This window comes from Delphinus delphis, chromosome 12 (genome assembly GCF_949987515.2).
Source record: "Delphinus delphis chromosome 12, mDelDel1.2, whole genome shotgun sequence".
NCBI lineage: Eukaryota > Metazoa > Chordata > Mammalia > Artiodactyla > Delphinidae > Delphinus > Delphinus delphis.
Genome location: NC_082694.2, coordinates 28,876,871 through 28,901,306, shown reverse-complemented (window position 1 = coordinate 28,901,306; position 24,436 = coordinate 28,876,871). Strand labels below are relative to the sequence as shown.

Here is a 24,436-nt window from a genome sequence, read left to right as displayed (position 1 = left end):
TTGAAAAGCCCTTGAAATAAGAAAATTGAGATGGATTAGGGGAAGAATAGCAGTACATATTACATATTCCCCATAGGATAAACAAGTATAAATGAACATCATATTCTAACTCTCTAAATCCTATTTCCTATTGAACACTTAATTATAAGCGTCTCCCTCATTTTCTTTCCTAGAGAAATTTTGGCTTCCACATGTAGAAATCATGTAGAAATATTTTTGATAAAATTATTACCCATGCTCCATAATAATGCTAATATTAAGAGTACTTATAATTCCTTTAAACTATCTAAGGAAGGTCATCCTGAAATTCTTAAAGCTCTTGTCATATTTTCATACTAATAATTGGGGCCTCTTTATGAAATAAGTCTTTCCCTCAGTAAAATTGTATCAGTATTACTACAAGGAGACATCATTGAAAAGTTTACAAGTAAAGATACCAACATAATATCATGCATAATTAATTCTGTTGTAAGTAATTTTATAGGGAGTTTTAAACAACCCATGGTCACATCATGAATGTGTAACTCATCTAGCAACTAACCTAATCGTAAACAGATAAAGAATATCTTGTTGTTACACATCTCACTTTTTCCATTTTTTCAGCTTCACTGAGGTACAATTGAAAACAAAATTATAAGACATTTAAAATACATATTGTGGTGATTTGATATACAAATATATTGTGAAAGGATTTCTTTTCTATCATCTAGTTACTTAACACATTCATCACCTGACATATTTATCTTTTTTTTTTTTAGTAAGAACATTTAAGTTCTATCCTCTTAGCAAATATTATACAATACGGTATTATCAACTATAGAAACCATGTTTTAAATTAGAGCCTCAGACCTTATTCCTCTTATAGCTGAAAGTCTGTACCCCTTTTACCAACTTCTCTCTTTTGCCAAACCCACTCTCCCAGTTCCTGGCAACCACTTTTCTACTCTCTGTTTCTATGAGTTTGAATTTTTTTACGATTCAAATGGCAGGATTTCCTCATTTTACATGACTGAATAATATTCATATATACATCTATATACACACATACACACATATATATGGATACATATATGGAGAATATGTATGTAACATTTTCTTTATCCATTTATCTGTTGATGGATACTTAGGTTGTTTCCATATCTTGGCTGTTACGATTAATTCTGTAGTGAACATGGAAGTATACACAACTCTTCAAGATAATGATTTCGATTCCTTTTAATACACACTCAGAAGCAGAATTGCCATATCACACAGTAGTTCTATTTTTAATTTCTTGAAGAAGCTCCATACTGTTTTCCATAGTGGTTGTACCAGCTTACATTCCCACCAACAGTGTACAAGTTTCCCTTTCTCCACATCCTTGCCAGTATATGTTATCTCTTGTATTTTTGATGATAGCCATTCTAACATGTGTTTATCTCAGGTATTATCTCACTGCAGTTTTGACTTGCTTTTATTGAAAAGACTATCCTGTCCTCATTGTATATTCTTGGCCTCTTTGTCATAAATTAATTGACAATATATGCATGGATTTAATACTGGGTTCTCCAATCTGTTCCACTGATCTATGTATCTGTCTGTATGCCAATACCATACCGTTTTGATTACTATAGCTTTATAATATAATTTGAAATCAGGAAGTGTGATGCTTCTAGCTTTGTTCTTCTCTCTCAAGATTACATTGGCCAGGATCTTTCATATTTTTTTTCTTGGAACAGAAAAAAGAGCAGATCATACCAACAATTTTTATATGTCTTAAAATATAATAAGCAATATGAATCAAATTGGGTTTCTTCTGTTAAATCCATTCTCAAGGGAAGGTACCAATAAATAGGCAAAGAGAACAAAATGATCAAAAAAAGGAGATACCATAAACATAAATCATGATTTCAACTCTACCACTTCATATCTATTAACAACTTCTAGATTTCAAAAGGGTGACATAGATTTGTTTCAGAACTAAAATAATCAAACAATAACAAACTCCCAAAGCATACATGTTGGCCATTACGTCAGAATCTACCATTTTAGTTTAAGATATTGCCCTGCTTAATATTTATTTAAAGCTCACATGGCAATATAAATGAGTTTCCTAAGGCTCTTTACTCTCCAGAAACTCATCTACCATCAAGTCTTCTTTTGCTCTATAAGAGCGTCATTTTTTCATTTAATCCAACACTGCATCAAAACTAGTCCTGTGGCCTTGTAAGATGATTATAAAATTGCTAACTACAATAGCAAGGGACAGAAATTCCACAATGAAATGTAAAGTTAAAAGAAAAAAAACTGGACCCAGGACACAGAAAAGAAAGGATAGCTAAATTAAAATTTTTAAATTGCTGTTGATTTCAGCTGCAACCACTCTTTTCTAGACCATATTTAAAAATACTTGCCTGTCAGGTGGTCAACTGAGGAAACAGTCATTTTCATGAATGAAATATAAGGAAGATTTAGTGGACACAGCTGTAGACCATTTTTAGTTTAAACACCCCAAAATTAGCACTGAAATTTGTTTTTCTAAGGAAATCATAATCAAATCCTTTTTCTAAGGAAGACCATATATGACTTATGGGAGAAACAAAGTCATGTTAGGTAGAATGCCCCAGCACACCAGAAGCACTTCTACAGTAATGTAGGGCTTTCTCACCTTAAAAGTCGTGGTGCCATACAGTTTGGTGGTGTGGACTGTCTCTGGAAGCACATTAGTGATATTGGTGATGAATTCTTCCAAGTACTTACAGGATTTCTCCAAGTGTGTTGTATTGATAATAATCTGGACAAGCTGGAAAATAACAAGAACATGTAAGAGTAATTTGACTATTCACCCTACGATGAGTGGCTCAGTATGAATCTGATGGTACAACAAAAACAAAAGACATAATGGCAGAGGCCATCTGTATTCTATAAAAAGTTAATGTTAGAGCACAGGCTTAGGTATCACTTCCTCTGTGAAGACTTCCCTGACTTCCCAAAGCAACTTGTATTTCCCCCTAATATAGGGGGAACAATAGGAGCAAGTGTCACTATTTTAAACTTGTCTTCTTCTGTTCAAAATAAAGACTAAACTAAGATCAAAAACTGGGAGTGTTTAGCATAGTACCTGGCAATAAATAATTGCCAAATGCATGAAATAAATGAACTCCAATTAAAAGAACAAGAATGACTGAAATGTCAAGAAGTTTCAAAATTAGGCATGATGAACAAAGGAATGTTGGAACAGGTTGCAGTATATTAACAAACTACATTAGTTTGTGAAAGAAAAAAACATGAGCACTGAAGTCAGAGAAACCAGGGAGCAAATACTTATAAAATTATTGATATTGAGAAAGTTACTTAACTTCTCTAAGCCTCTTTCTTTAACCGTAAAATGTTAATAATAATTTCTAAATCACAGACTTATTATGAAAATTAAATATTCTTTAGTTAATACTATTTTCCTTTTCTTACAGAGTAGATCCTTAAACAAGGCAGTACTGGTAAGATAAAAACTCATCTATAAATTACTTTGAGAGGAGGATAAGGAAGAATACTACTGTCTGTATAGAATTAAAGTCTATAAAGCACTGCACAATTCATTTTCTTAGATCACCTCCCAGCAACCAGAAGAAGTAAGTTAAGTGGGCATAATTATTACTTCCATTCTACTATAAGAGAAAAAAGAAAAAATGAACTGATTTACTCTAGATCATGTAACATTAAAACTGGGATTCAAATCCAAGTAATCAACCTTCAAGTTATGGAGCTCTTTCAGATTTGACGGAGAAATTAAACCCTTTACAGACAAGCAAAAGTTAAGAGAATTCAGCACCACCAAACCAGCTTTACAACAAATGCTAAAGGAACTTCTCTAGGCAGGAAACAAAAGAGAAGGAAAAGACCTACAAAAACAAACCCCAAACAACTAAGAAAATGGTAATAGGAACACACATATCGATAATTACCTTAAATGTAAATGGATTAAATGCTCCAACCAAAAGACATAGACTGGCTGAATGGATACAAAAACAAAACCTATACATATGCTGTCTGCAAGAGACCCACTTCAGACCTAGGGACATATACAGACTGAAAGGGAAGGGATGGAAAAAGATATTCCATGCAAATGGAAATCAAAAGAAGCTGGAGTAGCAATTCTCATATCAAACAAAAGAGACTTTAAAATAAATACTATTACAAGAGACAAAGAAGGACACTACAAAATGATCAAGGTATCAATACAAGAAGAAGATATAACAATTGTAAATATTAATGAACCCAGCGTAGGAGCACCTCAATACATAAGGGAAATGCTAACAGCCATAAAAGGGGAAACTGACAGTAACACAGTAATAGCAGGGGGCATTAACACCTCACTGTCACCAATAGACACATCATCCAAAATGAAAATAAATAAGGAAACACAAGCTTTAAATAACATTAAACAAGTTGGACTTAATTGATGCTTATATGACATCCATCCAAAAACAACAGAATACGCTTTTTTCTCAAGTGCTCATGGAACATTCACCAGGATAGATCATATCTTGGGTCACAAATCAAGCCTTGGTAAATTTAAGAAAATTGAAATCATATCAGGTATCTTTTGCGACCACAGCACTATGAGACTGGATATCAATTACAGGAAAAAATATGTAAAGAATACAAACACAGGGAGGCTAGACAATACACTATTAAATAACCAAGAGATCACTGAAGAAATAAAAGAGGAAATCAAAATATACCTAGAAACAAATGACAATGAAAATACGACAACTCAAAACCTATGGGATGCAGCAAAAGCAGTTCTAAGAGGGAAGTTTATAGCAATACAATCCTAACACAAAAAACAAGAAACATCAGAAATAAACAAGCTAACCTTACACCTAAAGCAACTACAGTAAGAAGAACAAAAAAGCTCCAAAAGTTAGAAGAAGGAAAGAAATCATAAAGGTCAGATCAGAAATGAAGTAAAAAGACATGAAGGAAACAACAGCAAAGATCAATAAAACTAAAACCTGGTTCTTTGAGAAGATAAACAAAATTGATAAACCATTAGCCAGCCTCATCAACAAAAAAAGGGAGAAGACTCAAATCAATAGAATTAGAAATGAAAAAGAAGAAGTAACAACTGACACTGCAGAAATACAAAGGATCATGAGAGATTACTGCAAGCAACTATAAGCTAATAAAATGGACAATCTGGAAGAAATGGACAAATTCTTAGAAAAGCACAACATTCTAAGACTGAACAAGGAAGAAATAGAAAATATAAACAGACCAATCATAAGCACTGAAATTGAAACTGTGATGAAAAATCTTCCAACAAACAAAAGCCCAGGACCAAATGGCTTCACAGGTGAATTCTACCAAACATTTAGAGAAGAGCTAACACCTATACTTCTCAAATTCTTCCAAAATAGAGCAGAGGGAGGAACACACCAAAATTCATTCTACAGGGCCACCATCACCCTGATACCAAAACCAGACAAAGATGTCACAAAAAAAGAAAATTGCAGGCCAATATCAATGATGAGCATACATGCAAAAATCCTCAACAAAATACTAGGAAACAGAATCCAACAACACATTAAAAGGATCCTACACCATGATCAAGTGGGGTTTATCCCAGGAATTCAAGGATTCTTCAATATATGCAAATTAATTAATGTGATAAAACATATTAACAAACTGAAGGAGAAAAACCATATGATCATCTCAATAGATGCAGAAAAAGCTTTTGACAAAATTCAACACCCATTTATGATAAAAAACTCTCTAGAGAGTGGCATAGAGGGAACCTACCTCAACATAATAAAGACCATATATGACAAGCCCACAGCCAACATCGTTCTGAATGGTGAAAAACTGAAAGCATTTCCTCTAAGAACAGGAACAAGACAAGGTTGCCCACTCTCACCACTCTTATTCAACATAGTTTTGGAAGTTTTAGCCACAGCAATCAGAGAAGAAAAAGAAATAAAAGGAATCTAATTCAGGAAGGAAGTAAAACGTCACTGTTTGCAGATGACATGGTACTATACACAGAGAATCCTAAAGATGCAACCAGAAAACCACTAGAGCTAATGGATGAATTTGGTAGAGTAGCAGGATACAAAATTAATGCACAGAAACCTCTTGCTTTCCTATACACCAATGATGAAAAATCTGAAACAGAAATTAAGGAAACACTGCCATTAACCACTGCAACAAAAAGAATAAAATACCTAGGAATAAACCTACATAAGGAGACAAAAGACCTGCATGCAGAAAAATGTAAAACACTGATGAAAGAAATTAAAGATGATACAAACAGATGGAGAGATATACCATGTTCTTGGATTGGAAGAATCAACATTGTGAAAATGACTCTACTACCCAAAGCAATCTACAGATTCAGTGCAATCCCTATCAAACTACCAATGGCATTTTTCACAGAACTAGAACAAAAAATTTCACAATTTGTATGGAAACACAAAAGACCCCGAATAGCCAAAGCAATCTTGAGAAAGAAAAATCGTGCTGGAGAAATCAGGCTCCCTGAGTTCAGACTACACTACAAAGCTACAGTAATCAAGACAGTATGGTACTGGCACAAAAACAGAAATATAGATCAATGGAACAGGATAGAAAGTCCAGAGAGAACCCCACGCACATATGGTCATCTTATATTTGATAAAGGAGGCAAGAAGATATAATAGAGAAAATACAGCCTCTTCAGGAAGTGGTGCTGGGAAAACCTGACAGCTACGTATAAAAAAATGAAATTAGAACACTTCCTAACACCATACACAAAAATAAACTCAAAATGGATTAAAGACCTAAATGTAAGGCCAGACACTATAAAACTCTTAGAGGAAAACACAGGAAGAACACTCTTTGACATAAATCACAGCAAGATCTTTTTAGGTCTACCTCCTAGAGAAATGGATATAAAAACAAAAATAAACAAATAGGACCTAATAAAACTTAAAACCTTTTGCACAGCAACAGAAACCATAAACAAGACGAAAAGACAACCCTCAGAATGGGAGAAAATATTTGCAAACAAAGCAACTGACAAAGGATTAATCTCCAAAATTTACAAGCAGCTCATGCAGCTCAATATCAAAAAAACAAATAACCCAATCCAAAAACGGGCAGAAGACCTAAATAGACATTTCTCTGAAGAAGATATACAGATGGCCAACAAACAGATGAAAGAATACCCAACATCACTAATCATTAGACAAATGCAAATCAAAACTACAATGAGGTATCACCTCACGCCAGTCAGAATAGCCATCATCAAAAAGTCTACAAACAATAAATGCTGGAGAGGGTGTGGAGAAAAGGGAACCCTCTTGCACTGTTGGTGGGAATGTAAATTGATACAGCCACTATGGAGAACAGTATGGAGGTTCCTTAAACAACTAAAAGTAGAACTACCATATGACCAAGCAATCCCACTCCTGGGCATATCCCTGAGAAAACCATAATTCAAAAAAGAGTCATGTACCACAATATTCATTGCAGCATTATTTACAATAGCCAGGACATGGAAGCAATTTAAGTGTCCGTCGACAGATGAATGGATAAAGAAGATGTGGAGATATGTACAATGGACTATTACTCAGCCATAAAAAGAAACGATATTGAGTTATTTGTAGTGAGGTGGATGGACCTAGAGTCTGTCATTCAGAGTCAGTAAGTCAGGAAGAGAAAGACAAATATCATATGCTAACACATATATATGGAATCTAAAATTTTTAAAAATTGGTTCTGATGAACCTAGGTGCAGGACGGGAATAAAGTAGCAGATGTAGAGAACAGACTTGAGGACACAGGGAGGGAGAAGGGTAAGCTGGGACGAAGTGAGAGAGTAGTATTTACATATATACACTACCAAATGTAAAATAGACAGCTCTTGGGAAGCAGCTATATAGCACAGGGAGATCAGCTGGGTGTTTTGTGACCACCTAGCAGGGTGGGATAGGGAGGGTGAGAGGGAGACGCAAGAGGGAGGGGATATGGGGATATATGTATACACATAGCTGATTCACTTTGTTTTACAGCAGAAACTAACACAACATTGTAAAGCAGTTATAATCCAATAAAGCTGTTAAAAAAATAGTTTGAATTTAGAGACTTTGAGTTTTGGACACAAATTCTATCACCTATAAAATTACCCAAAACATCAGCTTTTTAACTTTAGAGATAAAAAAACACCCACCAAAATAAGCAATTCCTCACCTTCTTCCTTTCAACATGTTTCTCCTTCAGAGGAGGACAAAATTTTTAATATTTAAATTTAAAAATTTAAATTGTCTACATTAAATCACTCTTCTTCATGAGTGGGAAGGTGGCTAGTGGCAAGGTTGTCATGATAGGGAAGCCAGAAAAGTAAGAGAGTTAATTTGGGGAACTGAAAATTTTCTATTTTAAAATGAGCATTACCTATAGGGAACACATTCTATCTATCAAAAGAAATCCTAATAATAAGGAGGAATCGTGTCATGTTATAGAAATAAAAAACAGTGGCAGTCAAAGAGAAAATTGTCGTGTTTTGCAGGATATTGGCAGTTAAAAAAAAAAATAAAGAGGCAGCTTCACTGGGTACAGTAGTAATTTCCCATGACTTTTTAAAGATCTGTCAACACAAAAGATCACCATGAATTACATCAATTGGCTGTCAGTCACTTTTGAAATGTTTCATTGCTGAGCATAGAATAGACTATTAAAACACTCTAGGATTACAGTAGATACCATGTCATTTTCAAAGGGAATATTGTCTGTTAATGAGGTCTAAGTGATCTCTACTCCTGAATGACAGCTAACCAAAATCCTTAAAACGGCATTTACAAATGTGAAGCCAGATGCTTTGGGGGTAATTTTGAACTTAAGGGTGAAATGAAGCAATTTCAAGTATCAACTTCCATCAGAGTTTGAGCTCCTTTGATATTTTTAGCCCCTACTTCCCCCTCTCTTACAAAAATATATCACTGTAGCCATCCAAACTGTCCTTATTGTTTCAAGGACATGGAACTAACAATGTATTAAGATATTGGTTATATCTTATATAAAGTGGAGTTCTGTGAAACCTGTCCAGAAGAAAAGAAAACACTATAAAGCAAACAAACACCTCTCACAGCTAAATGATAGAAGTCACTTAGGCTAAAAACCATTAAGAAGCAGAAATTTTTTGTCTCTCCTTCCTAGTATCAGAGAGAATCTAATAAGGAAGGCACAGACTAGACTGTGGCAGTCACTTCTTTTCCAACCCTGCTCCGATTACCACAGCAGAGTCTGAACCATGATCACAGAAGATATTCGTATTTTTGACCAACTCCAGGGGAAAAAAAGGCTTCATCTTCTTCAATAGTTCAAAACTAAGCCCTAAATTCCACAAATTTAGGTGTCCATTCCCAATTATAAATTACTTCTGGGGTATACACATCTACTTGTAATTAGGATCAGTATTATATTGTTTCCCAAATCAGAGAATTTAGTACATTGGAGCTCCAAATAGACTAATCCAAACCAAGAAAATGACTCCTCTCCACACCACCAATGCCTCTCAAATGGTGATTTGCAGGAAGATGAAGAACTAAATAACAGCCTTGGTTCTCATTCACAAAAATAAGCTATCCATAAGACTTCAAGGAATTTTATCTCCATTTCACCCCAGCAAGGGTATAAAAAGCTGTGTCAGCTACTCATTTTATACCCTCTCCAAGGCAAATACATAAACTGCTAAAATACTTGGAACTCCTGGTTGCAAATTCAAAGGTCTAGTACAGAGCTCATATTTGAAAAGACTTACGTATAAAATGTTTTAAAATACTAGCAACATCACTGCTGTTAACAATTGGGGATGAAGACAAATGGTATGTGGGAGATATGGTCATCAATCCAGACTATAATAAAAACAAAGGGTGAATACAAATCATTGGTCATTTATTCAGGTCTTCTGGGGCATTATTATAATCATAAAAATATAAGTATTCAAAATGGTGTCACTACCAGGACCTCTAAATTTCTTTAACTTTGCCCTAAGAACCTACCTACCTACTTCTTTTTCTTTCTTTCTTCTCTCTTTCATTAATTAATAACTCCTATGTGCCATGGAACTGGGATAGAGCTGTCCACAGTTATACACAAGACAAAGTCCCTGGCTTCATGGATATTACAGTAAACACATACACATCTAAACATATAGTATGATGGCAGGTGGTAATAAACACTGGAAATAGAAGGGAGGATAAAGAGTTACATGGGGATGTTAGATCTGAGCTATTTTGAGATAGGGTGGTCAAGGAGGACTCCTTAAGGAAATAACATTTGAGTAGGGACTTAAGTGAAGGTATTCTGCTATCATCTGTAATAAATTAATTCTTTTAAATCTAATTTATATTTTAAGACTTTCTATCAATACATTCTTCACAAAGAACCAGAGTATCCTTTGATTCATTGTAAACCTTCCAAATTTAACTAATTCTCTGATATTCTGAGATTAATAAACTAGTGGTTTATTTCCTTTCTCTCCATGATATCATTTTCAAATTAGTCTGGTGAAAAAGCAAAGGTTTAGAAAAAAAGAAATCTTATTTTAAAACTTACTTCAAATCTTTTTTTTTAAAATTATAGTTGATATACAATGTTGTATTAGTTTCAGGTGTACAGCAAAGTGATTAAGTTATACATACTTATATATATATTTTCAGATTCTTTTTTTCCCATATATTGATAGGTTATTACAGAGTATTGAGTAGAGTTCCCTGTGCTATATAGCAGGTCCTTGTTGATTATCTATTCTTTATATAGTAGTGTGTATACGTTAACCCCAATCTCCTAATTTATCCCTCCCCCTCAACTTTCCCCTCTGGTAACCATAAGTTTCTAAGTCTGTGAGTCTGTTTCTATTTTGTAAGTAAGTTCATTTGATTCATTTTTTAGATTCCACATATAAGTGATATCATATGATATTTGCCTTTGTCTGACTTCCTTCACATAGTAGGATAATCACTAGGTCCATCCTTGTTGCTGCAAATGGCATGATTTCATTCATTTTATGGCTGAGTAATATCCCATTGTATAAATATACCACATCTTCTTTATCCATTCATCTGTTGATGGACATCTAGTTTGCTTCCATGTCTGGACTATTGTAAATAGTGCTGCTATAAACACTGGGGTGCACGTATCTTTTCAAAGTATGGTTTTCTCTGGATGTATGTCCAGGAGTGGGATTGCAGGATCATATGGTAGCTCTATTTTTAGTTTTTTAAGGAACCTCCATACTGTTCTCCATAGTGCTGTACCAATTTATATTCCCACCAACGGTGTAGGAGGGTTCCTTTTTCTCCACATTCTCTCCAGCATTGATTAATTGTAGACTTTTTGATCTTATTTTTTTTTGCGGTATGCGGGCCTCTCACTGTTGTGGCCTCTCCCATTGCGGAGCACAGGCTCCGGATGCGCAGGCCCAGTGGCCATGGCTCACGAGCCCAGCTGCTCCGCGGCATGTGGGATCCTCCCGGACCGGGGCACGAACCCGTGTCCCTTGCATCGGCAGGCGGACTCTCAACCACTGCGCCACCAGGGAAGCCCATAAATATCATTTTTATGCTCCCAACTTTTTATCTCCCAGCCGAACTGCCTTCTCAAACTCTAAACTCATATATACAACTGTTAACTCAGTATCTCAAACTGTATGTCTAATAAACACTACAAATTGAATATGTCCAAAACCAAATTCCCAATCTTCCTCCACCCCAAATTTAGCTCTAATTGAAGATTTTGCCATCATAGCACATGGTATATGCAGCCTTCTAGTTGATCAGATAAAAAAAATTGGGGGGTTATCTTCAATTCCTCACTTTCTTGCTTCCTTTACTTTTAACCATCAGGAAACTATGCTGGCTCTACAGTCCAAATAGGACCACTTGTCACCACCTCTATCACCCAAGTTTCCATCAAGTCTTGCTGGATTACTGTCATAGCTTCCTAACTGGTCTCCCTGCTTATACCCTACAGTTTATTCTCAATACCTCAGTCAATGTGATCCTTTTTGAATATGTCAGATGATGCCACTAATCAAATGCTGCCATGGCTCCCACTTCATACAAAATAAAAGCCAAACTCTTTATAATGGCCTACCATGAACCCCTGGTACCTCTCTGATCTAATCTACTGTTTCTCTTCCCCTTACTCACTCAATTCCAGCTACCCCAGCTTCCTTATTATTCCCTAAACTTGCCAATAACTTAACTACCTTCAGACCTTTGCTCTAGTTCTAACTTCTGTCAAAAATGCTCTTTTCCCTTCAATAATAACTTACTGTCAAGATGTTGCTCTTTTTAATAAGACCAACCTTGAACCTCCACCAGATTCCTGATTTCCTTAACCCAGGTTCTTTCTCTTTCTCCACAGCATTCACGACCTTTTATCATACTAGATGATTTACTTATTTATTTTCTGTACCATTTATTACCTGTTTTCTGCCACTAGAATATAAGCAAGAATCTCTTTTGTTGATGTTCTTGTTGTTTACTTATTTATTCTTAAGACTTAGATCAGTACCTGTCACATAGTAGGCACTCAATAAATATTGTAAAGTTAATTAACAGGACACCTTGTTCTAATCTTCTGACTTCTCTTATTTGAAAAACTCCATTTCTATACTAGCCCTAACAACCACTGTTTACCTGCCCAGATCTCTTTCTTAGTAATAGGCAATATGCACTGAGTATTTACTGTGAACCAGGCACTATTCTAAGCACTTTACAAGTTCATTTAATCTTCACAGCAATCCTATGAAATACATGCTACTATTGTCCCCATTTTACACATAAAGCCAAGCAATCTGCCCAAGAACACATTTATTAAGGGGAGAACCAGAACTGGAACCTGGGCAGTCTGCTTTAGAACATATACTCTTGACTGACCTTCTTCTCACAGACTTGGAAGAAGCAGCCCTAGGAAAACAGCTGTGTCTGCTGACTGAACTAGAGATCATCACTTAGGGTCTGAGAATACAAGGCATTCAAGTTACAGTAGGTGGTAGAACTGAAAGGTAATGCAGAGTTGGCTTAACATGGGGAAGTAAAGAAGCCATGAGAAAAGCATGAAAGCCAGTATACAGAGAGAAAGATAAAAGAATAGAGCATATGGACAGAAAAAATAAGAGATAAGATACCATATAACCTCAAATCAAGACAGGCAGAAAGACATTAGCTTATACAAACTTTTAAATACTAAAAGAATTGTTTATCTGGTAACCAGAAATAGGATTCTGTGAGTTTTGAGTGCTTATAATACTTTTATCATTTGAGTGGATATCTGCTCCCTGTTACAAAATCACCTCTAACTAGAACAATTTCAATGTTACTATGGACCTCCTGTAAATATCTCTATCTTTGTTATGACAGAATAATTAAATCAATATGGAAAGTAGTACACTATAGTAAAAGTGAGTAAGTTTGGGGAAAAAAATAACCTGAACTTAGGTCTCATTTCTATCATTTTGCTAGCTTGGGCGTTCTCCTTGAACTTTAATTACACCTTCTATAAAATGGAAATAATAACACATGCCCAGCCTGCTTCAAATGTTATTGTAATAAATAAGGTGATTATCTGTGAATGGACACTGAAGAATATAAATTGTTCCACAAACACTGCCCATTACTGATGATGATTCCAGATGTGAAATCACTTTAGTTACCTATAAAGAAGGATATAATGTCCTCCCTTTCATAAAAGGTGAATAATAGAGTTAGTCAAAGATTTACTGGTTGGTGATGAAAAAAATCACTGGTTTTGTACGTGTCTATACAGGTACACACCACCATCATAGCCAAAATAAATAAACTTGTGTGGATGTTCCTTCATTCATATGTAAAGATTTTTATAACAAAAGTATTTTTGCCGAAACAGCTCCAATGACTTAGGAATAACATTTAGCATTCACTGAAATTATGTCAAGAACTATGATACAGTACTTCTTGATAAGCTCCTACTGCTTCTTCCTATTGTTACTTGATCTGTACAGTGCCTTTGAAATGGACAATGGAGTCAGGAAAACTGAAGAACTGAGGAGTTAGGTCTTCTTTTAAGATGCTACAGTAAAACAATGGCATAGTCACATCTAAATTCCAGAGTCTTCTGTGTCCAAAGCTGTTTCTATCACACCATGTTCCTGCTATGCTACTTGTTTAAAACAGATTTATTTTTGTACACCTGAAACTAACACAATATTGTAAATCAACTATACTTAAATAAAAATAAATTAATTAAATAAAATGGCTTTTAAGAGATTGATAAATCAAATGGCCTAAGAAGAATTATATCGAGAGTTTTAATGTAGAGGTAGTTCACAAAATAAATTTTCTGTCCTACTTGGGATTCAGAAAAGGAGAAGAGAATAATCTACAAAAGCATAAGAACCTCCAAATTTTCAATCCAACTTTGCTTTTCTGTAGCATTCCTGATTACAAAAGAAGTTAGCCTATTCTCAGACACATAATGGCAATGCTTAATATTTCTATACCAGGCAAGAGAAACGAAGCTCTGCAAAATGAGGGGATTGTCCAAATAATGTCGAATGTGACTTTAAATTATAAAAAAAAAGTTGGTTATAAGTAGAATTCAATCACTGCCAATGTCCCATATTATAATACAGTATTTAACAGTGTTTTTAAACACAGGAAAAGAAACAATCATTCCAAAATCAGAAATAGATGTTCACCTGTCTTCCAGCTGTACTCATCTATGGGTCAGTATCGTTAACCACTTACTGACGTTCATCCTTGATAACGTATATCTGAAAATGTCAATTTTTCCTAGACCAACTGACTTTGAAACTATACCACCTCTAAAAACAGATGACCAACAGCCCTTCCCTTCACCTGTGAAGAAAAGTCCTCCAAGCTCTCTCACACTTGGCACTCTAATTTCCATAAAATGAGAGGTTGAGGCTCCCATACAAACCTGGGTTTCTAAGAGAAGAGAAACGTCGCATCTTTCTAAGTTTTAGGACTTAAGCCAATACGTCAAATCTTCAGTTTGCCAAGATACTGTTCTCAACCTATGTACAATAACTCTCCACCCTTTGTGAGATTGTGTAAGCTTCCACAGAAATGTAATGACTGCCTTTCTCTCACATTTCCTCAATCCCAAATCCCCAGACTTACATGCTAATAAAGAGTAATTTACCACTCATACATGTGATGTATCTCAAAAACAAAATCTAACGCTAACCAGTGACTATGAATGCCAATATCCCTGGCATCAATGACTTACGTAGGCAAAATGTGATTTCATGCTGTATGTTGTATTTGAACTGCCGTTATTTTAAATAGGACACTGATGTTGACTCTATTCTCCAACAATTTTTTTATATAATCAATGGCAAATAATACAAATTTAACCCAACAACCTCAGAAAAGAGAACCAGTTAAACTAGAGAAGACAATGAGAGAGAAAAAAAGTGACTTTTCCAAAAAATAATGGATTTCTCCAAGGCACTGAATGAAAAACACAAGGAATTTATTTTGCACTTTCACCGTGAGTCCATCAGAAAGAACATGACAGAGCACATAGAAAATTATAATTAATTCACACACAAGCCCCAGAGCTTAGGACATCTGTTCACAAATTGCCTTGCTGCCTCCAATAAGAGCAGCTTTACCTCAGTAAGTCCAATATTCTTCCTTTTAATGACATTCTGCAGAGAGCTGCTCAGAGTCCTAGTTAGCAACAGGTTTGTAGATTTACGAATCATGTCATCAACTTCAGTTGAACTGAAAAGGAAATGTCAAGAGTCAATCATACCAGGTAGGAAAATTATTTTGCAAACAAACAATGTGCCAGTGGTACTCATGGTAATAATAATAGTGATAATAATGGCAACAAGAAATAACATTTATTGTATATCAGAAATTAGATTCCAAGTATTTTAATGTATCAAAATTCATTTAACCTTCATAATAACCATATGAATTAGTTTTAGTATTATCTCTACAGATGAGGAAATGAAGGTAAAGAGAAGTTAAGTAACTTGCTGAAGGTCACACAGTGAGTAGATAGCAAAAAAGGATTTTAATACAGGCAGTGTAGCTCTAAAGGCTACAGTAGTTAAATACTATGCTATACTGCATCTCAGGACAGAGTTCTCTAACATGATTCTGCATTCTGAAACCATTATTTCTCCCATACATTCAAGTTCCTTCGCAGTTAATATTTATAATTTTCAACCTGATCTCTTTGTAGACTTTCTGCACAATTAGCTGATAAAGTCCCTAAAAAAAAAAAAAAATCTCTGCTCTTATGTCATCATCTTTCATATAATGTCTATTTAGCTCTCATTCCAAAATGGATATTTCAAGCCAATAGTTACTTTTTTTGGACTTTTAAAAAAGTGATTTACAAGATTTTATAATTTTCAGGTGTACAACATAATGAATCAAAAAATTTAAAGATTATACTCCATTTAAAGTTATAAAATATGGGTGATATTCCCTGTACTATATAATACATCCTTGTAACTTATTTGTTTTATACATAGTAGTTTGTACTTCTTAATCCTCTACCTCTATCTTGCCCCTCCTCTCTCCCCTCTCCTCACTGGTAACCACTGACTTTGAAACTAAACCAGTAGTTTAATTCTGCATAAATGTTTTATAACCCTTACTATTCCAAAAATGATCGATAATGACATTTTCTATTCAGTAAAGGAAACTAAACGTAAAATAAATGATTCCAAAGCTATCTTTATATGCAAAGTTTAAAAAAGAAAACAACAATCTTGCAACCAACAAATGAAATTCTAGACCTATACATCTTTCATAAGCCCCTGAAAGCATCACCCAAGATGGTTTCTATAAAAGATATCCTTTTGAGACAAATATTTCTTCAATAATAAAGTTAGTATTGTAATGATACTTCTTTATCAAGAAATAAATGTAAAGATTTGTGAGCAGTTCTTTTTCAATAATTTATTGCTTGTGAACAATGGTCACAAATTTTATCTCATTGATTTTTTTCTACAGAATAAAATCAGAGGCTTAGTATAGTTCAATTAAAAATCTTAAAATACTAAATATACAGGCTAGCTACATTGTCATGCTATGTGGAGACAAAAATATTAGAAATAAATAAGACTACAGAATGCAAGGAATTCAGTTAGGAAATTCAGTTAGAAAAAATGATACCTCAAAATATTTTTACAGGGTCCATGTAAAGATATATTTAATTGAACAATAACCTCTGGCTTATTGCTACCCTTTCAAAAACTATTACTGAATTTAAAACTTCATTCCAAAAATATATAAGGTGCTGGGCATTGTGTTGATGGAATATTGAAATTACAGTGGTGAAGAAATAGTCATGGTTCCTACATTCATATGTTAAACTCATAATTATATCATATCAATTGTAATATGAGTTATGAATAAGTACAGGCTGCTATAAAAGTGATTAACACAGGTGTCCAAAATAATCTGGTGCCCCGATATTAATCACTCTCCTGGCATCTCTACTTATTACTTATTTCTATTATGCTTTATGAAGATCTAGTAGAAGTTCCATTCTTGGATATGATGTAGAAGATTAAGAAAAACTGTCCCTACCTTCAAAAGCACAAGAAAGCTAGATCTAAGCTAAAAGCTGTATATTCCTTTAATGTTAATGAAGTATAATGAACACAAAAAATGTATAACTGAACTAAACTGCATACTGGGATAAAGCCCTTGAAAGATAAGCAAAGAGTAGCAGCTACTTTCATATCTAAGGCCAATTGCCTAATCTGGGTACACATAGATGAGGGAGTGAAATACTCATAGGCTGAGAGACTCTGGTGGGACAAAAAAAAAATCATCCAACCCCTTAACAGTGTGGGCTGCTATTACAGATTGGAATCTTGGAAGAGCCCCCAAACAAAAATAATAGGAGAGAGTTGCACAACAGCTCTCGCCTATAAGAATTCTGTTCCATAAGAAATGGTAGGGGTAGTGCTAGAAATCAGAGAGAAGTCTTGCAAATTTTGAAAGGGATTTAGATTCCAAGGGATTTGCAAATTTTGCAATTTTTGAAAGAGATTTAGATTCCAAATTTTGAAAGGGATTTAGATTCTACTCGAATTCAATCCAAAGGAGAGTAAAAACTAACTAAAGCTGAAACCCAGCCCAACTCAAATCCTGTTAAAATAAAAGATAAGTCCCTGGATAAAAGCTTTGGAATTTCAGAGTCTTAAAGACAAAAAGACTTCTACCATAGCATTTGTAGAATTGAAATCAGAAGTAATTTGAAACTAATAAAAACTGAGACTCACATTCAGTTCACTCAAGTAATGATGAAATCTGAATGATACATCAAGTAGCTAGGAATTGCAGAAGAGGAAGAAATGAGAAAAGAGACATATATAAGGATAAATTGGCAACATCATCTCCAAACCTAATAAAAGATCTCAACCCACAGATCTCAGAAGTTTAACAAAACCCCAACACAATTAATGCAAATAAAACCTCACACAGGAAAATCACAGTTAAATTGCAAAATGCAAAGACAAAGAGGAAACCTTAAAGGCAACCAGAGAAGAAAGGCAATACAGTTAGAGGAACAACAATAAGAATAATGGCTTATTTCTCTTCAGGAACAATGAAAGCAAACAGAGGAATAACATCTTTAAAGTGTGGGGAAAGGGAGGACTGCCAGCCTAGAATTCTACATCTTAAAAAATATATTTTTGAAAACAGATGAAAAAAGATTTTTACACAAACAAAAGCTAAGAAAATCTAAACCAGCAGATATATACTAAAAGAGGAGCTAGAAGAAATTTTTCACACTGAAGGAAAATGATACCAAAGGGTAACACAGATCTGTAAGAAAGAAGGACAAGGCTTGGAAATAGCAAATATGAGGATAAATATAATGAACTGGGCTTCCCTGGTGGCGCAGTGGTTGAGAGTCCGCCTGCCAATGCAGGGGACACAGGTTCGTGCCCCGGTCTGGGAAGATCCCACATGCCGCGAAGCGGCTGGGCCCGTGAGCCATGGCCGCTGAGCTTGCGCATCTGGAGCCTGTGCTCCGCAGCGGGAGAGGCCACAACAGTGAGAGGCCCACGTACCGCCAAAAAAAAAAAAAAAAAATATAATGAACTACTTTTCTTTCTTGAATTTTAAAATACTATCAAATGTTCAAACAAACAATAACATATTTTAGTGTTTAAAAACAAGTGTATAAGTAAGTATATGCCAACAATATCAGAAAAGGAAGTGAAAAGATAAATTACACTACACTGCTGTAAGATTCTTAAATTACATGTAACTGTGATAAGTTAAGGATACACACTATAATTCCCAGAGCAAACACACAAACAGATAATAAATAAAACTAAAAGTTATACTCCAGTAAGCCAATACGGAAACTAAGTCATAATACTAATAAAACTTAATCGAGAAGCAGGAAGGAAAAAAGGAAAAAAAGGAGCAAAAATAAAAATGAATGGAACAAATAGAAAAACAACAGCAAGATGAAAGGCTTAAATCCAAACAAATCACTAAATATATTAATGTAATGGAATAAACATTCCAATTAGGCAGAATGAATAAAAAACCAATACCAAACTACTTGTTGATTCTAAATGACACACATTTAAATACAAGGAACATGTCTAGATCTTACTGTCAAAATGCCATTCAGCACTAAAAAGAACTGAGCTCCTTGAAAAAATGAGTAATATCATGGTTAAGTTAGGAAATGTCCCCAAAGTGATAAGAACACATCAACAAGGCACAGGAGCCAGCATGAAGTGGCTCACACTAGCTACATCTGGGACAATTTGAGTATCAAAATGAATAAGGTCATTAAAGGAATAACCCAACTGAATGAAGTAAGAATCCATGAATCTGATATGATAATAGGAAATGATAGGTAGGTAGGTAGGTAGCTAGCTAGCTATATAGATAGATAATGGGGAAGGACTCCTTAATATGGAATGCCAAGTAATACATATAAAAGGAATAAAAAAAATAAATTAGTTAAAATCATATATTAATGATTATTAGAGAAAAAAACTGATTTCAGGCAAGAATCACTAATGAATACTATAAGAGGTAAAGAAGTGAAGGACATCTGGTAACTAACAAAATAAATACATGGTCTCAACGTATTTCAAAACAAACAGTACTTATTACAAAAGGAAAAATTATAACTATATGGAGAAAACAGACAACATCTTAAATAGTTAATCAAAATGAACATAAACCATAAGGGATTGAAATACTACACACACACACACACACACACACACACACACACACACACACACACATACAGAGAGACAGACAAAGAGAGAGGGAGGAAGTAATAAAGCAAACATGGCAAAAAGTCAAAAACTGGAGAATTTCAGTTCATCACAACATTTTCGAAATTCTTCCTTAATGTTGAAATTATTTGAAAATAACATGATAAAAAAAGAAGAAAATGTTATAAGTAATAGAACAGACAAACGTATACCATAAAAGAAAGTAATGGTTATATTAATATTAGGCAAAGAAGACAATGATTATTTTAATTTTTAACACAGATAAAGAGGGACATTTCACAAAATTAAAAGGATGAATACAATAAGAAGATATAACAATCAAACTGTGTATGAACTTAAAAAGATATATTCAAAATAAATGAAGCAAACTTGAGAGATCCCACAAAAAAATAGACAAATCTACAATCATAGCTGGATAGTTTAACACTCCTCAGTAATTGACAGAAAAAGTAGACCTAAAAAGGGAAGGATACAGAAAATTTGTACAATACTATTAATAAACTTAGTCTGTCATTTAGAGAATACAACACTCAACAACTACAGAATACACATTCTATTCAAGTGTACACGAAACACTGTTGTAATTGGATTTAAATTTACCACCTTGATGGTTGATTTCTGTTTGTTCCACCTGTTCTATATCCCATTTAACTCTCCTTGACTGTTTTTAGATTGAGTGTTCTTTTTATGATTCCTTTTTATCCTCATTATTGGCTTATTACTTTCACCTGTTTCATGTTTTTTTGACCATTTTTTCAGTGGTTGCTATACGTTATACTATATATAGAGAGAGAATATAACAGAATATATTTTCAAATAATATACCACTTCATGTATAATGTAAAAACCTTAAACAGTAAATCAAATTCCTCTCTCATATCATTTGTCCTATTATTACCATACATTTACTTTTACATTTACTTTTCCTTTACTAGACACTGTTACTTTTTTTCCTTTACACAAGCAATTTTCTTTAACAGCAATTAAAAATAAAGGCATGACATTAGAAATGACAGAACAGGAAGTCCTGCACATATATCCCTTCTCAGCAACAATAATTTGGCAGCCAAGCAGAGACAAAAGTACTCTTGTGGAACTCTGGATTCAGGAAGGAAGACTGCAAAATCTGGCAGAGCCCAAGACTAAGGAGGGTTGCTTTCAGAAGGCAAGCCCAAACTCAAGCAGGTGGCATACTTGCTAACCATAGTCCTAGCTACAGACACAGGAACTGACTCTGGCCCCTGACCACCTATGGACACAGCCTGTTTGGCCTTTCCGTCATCACCATTTGCCAAAGGATGCGGTAACAGGCATCCAGGGTAACAGGGTAATAGGCCCACCAAACTCAGTTCTACCTGTAAACACTGAATTGTTCCATGACCCAACTCCAGACGCTATTAGCTGTCAACCCTGCCTGCATATGACTGGGTAGAGACATGCCTGCCCATGAACCTAGGCAAGTTCTCCAACCTCAGTCTGATTGCAAATACTAAAAAAATCCCTGTAACTTGACCCCATGTTCACATAGCCACAAACCAGGAGTACTCCAGTCCACTCAAGGACCTGTCGGGCCACATACCCTTCCATGCACCTGGAGGTAGGGCTGCCAACCTCAAATCTGACCATAGATGTTGAAGTGCCCCATGACCTCACTCCAGCCCCTTGTAGCCCTGGATGGGAGGCAGTCCTGCCTGCCCAGGGATCCAGCAGGAGACACGCTCATATGTGCCCCTAGAGAGAGGCCCACTGACCTCAGTCTCACTGTGGATCTTGAAGTGTCTCTGGAATCTGGCACCAGCCACTCCCAACTATGGTCCAAGAGAAACCCTATTTGCCCAGAGACGCACCACAAGGAATCCCCATAAGCACCCGCAGATGAATCCCTCAATGCAATTACACAGCTGCAATCTATCAGTCATTCTAATTGTGAAACCTGAAGTGGTCCTGTGTTTTGACTCCAGACCCTTTCAGACATGGTATAGGAATAGTCCTTCAACCCAGGGACCTGGAGAGAGACACATAACTCCATGCCCCCAAAGACAAGCACAAAGGCAGAGCCATCAACACAAAGCTACATGGATCACAAAGACTTGACAACCCATCTGACACCACCAAACAAACCAAATACTGTTCTAGTAATGAATCCCAAAGAAACAGAGACATACAAACTGTCTAACAAAGAATTTGAAATATCATCTTAAGCTCAATAATATGCAAGAAAACACAGAAAGACAAGAAAATTATATCTGGAACACTATGCACAAACAAAAAGAGAAGGTTAATAAAGATATAGAAACCATAAAAGAGAACCAAACTGAAATCCTGGAGCTGAAGTATACAATGATAGAACTGAAAAATTCAGCAGAGAGCTTCAAGAGAAGACTAAGTCATACAGAAGAAAGAATCAGGGAATTAGAAGACAGGCCATTTGATATCAGAAAGAGGAGCAAAGAGAAAACATAAATAAAGAAAGCATAGGGACCTATTGATTACCATTAAAAAACCAAATATACACATTATGGGAATCCCAGAAAAAGAAGAAAGAAAAAGAGAAAGATTACTTAACGAAATTATAGCTGGGAGAGACCTTCAAGATGGTGGGGGAATAAGACGCGGAGATCACCTTCCTCCCCACAAATACATCAGAAATACATCTACATGTGGAATAACTCCTACAGAACACCTACTGAATGCTTGCAGAAGACCTCAGACAGCCCAAAAGGCAAGAAACTCCCCACGTACCTGGGTAGGGCAAAAGAGAAAAAGAAAAAACAGAGACAAAAGGAAAGGGACGGGACCTGCCTCTGTGGGAGGGAGCTGTGAAGGAGGAAAAGTTTCCACACACTAGGAGCCCCTTCACTGGCGGAGACGGGGGCTGGCAGGGGGGAAGCTTCGGAGCCACGGAGAAAAGCACAGCAACAGGGGTGCAGAGGACAAAGTGGAGAGATTCCCGCCCAGAGGATCGGTGCCGACCAGCACTCACCAGGCAGAGAGGCTTCTCTGCTCACCTGACAGGATGGATGGGGGCTGGGAGCTGAGGCTCCGGCTTTGTAGGTCAGATCCCAAGGAGAGGACTAGGATTGGCTGTGTGAACACAGCCTGAAGGGGGCTAGTGCACCACAGCTAGCCGAGAGGAAGTCCGAGAAAAAGTCTGGACCTGCCTAAGAGCCAACAGACCATCGTTTCAAGGTGCACGAGGAGAGGCGAGTCAGAGCACCGCCTAAATGAGCTCCAGAGACAGGTGTGAACCGTGCAGACACCAGAGATGGGCATAAAACGCTAAGGATGCTGCTGCAGCCACCAAGAAGCCTGTGTGCAAGCACAGGTCACTATCCACACCTCCTCTCCCAGGACCCTGTGCAGCCTGCCACTGCCAGGGTCCCGTGATCCAGGTACAACTTCCACAGGAGAACACACGGCACGCCTCAGGTTGTTGCAACATCATGCTGACCTCTGCCACTGCAGGCTCGCCCCGCATTGTGTACCCCTCCCATCCCGTGGCCTGAGTGAGCCAGAGGCACCTAATAAGCTGCTCCTTTAACCCCGTCCTGTCTGGGTGAGGAACAGACGCTGTCAGGGGACCTACACGCAGAGGCAGGGCCAAACCCAAAGCTGAACCTCAGGAGCTGTGCGAACAAAGAAGAGAAAGGGAAATTTCTCCCAGCAGCCTCAGGAGCAGCAGATTAAATTGCCACAATCAACCTGATGTAACCTGACTCTGTGGAATACCTGAAGAGACAACACTTCATCCCAAAACTGAGGCAGTGGACTTTGGGAGCACCTGTAGACTTGGAGTTTGCTTTCGGCATCTAATTTGTTTCTAGTTTTATGTTTATCTTAGTTTAGTATTTAAAGTTTATTTTCATTTGTATATTTGCTTATTGATTTGGTTGCTCGCTTCTTTTTTTAATATATATATAGGTATATAAATTTTTTTCCTTTTTCTCTTTTTGTGAGTGTGTATGTCTATGCTTCTTTGTGTGATTTTCTCGGTACAGCTTTCCTTTTACCGTTTGTCCTAGGGTTCTGTCTGCCTTTTTTTCATATAGTTTTTAGCACTTGTTATCATTGGTGGATTTGTTTTTTGGTTTCCTTGCTCTCTTCTTTCTTTCTTTCTTTTTTAAATTAATTTTTCATTTTTTTACTTTTAATAATTAC

General features: G+C 35.9%; 1 protein-coding gene across 3 annotated transcripts in view; it reads right to left on the bottom strand.

Moving 5' to 3' along the window:
- The window catches only part of EXOC6B (exocyst complex component 6B), a 708,543-nt gene that overhangs the window by 288,492 nt on the left and 395,615 nt on the right, over nt 1–24,436 (bottom strand). For all 3 annotated transcript variants that reach the window (XM_060026390.1, XM_060026391.1, XM_060026392.1), the window contains 2 exons: nt 15,644–15,755; nt 2,648–2,782 (listed from right to left, as the gene is read on the bottom strand). In XM_060026390.1, the coding sequence (XP_059882373.1) occupies nt 2,648–2,782; nt 15,644–15,755 (247 nt within the window). The remainder of the gene's footprint in view (nt 1–2,647; nt 2,783–15,643; nt 15,756–24,436) is intronic.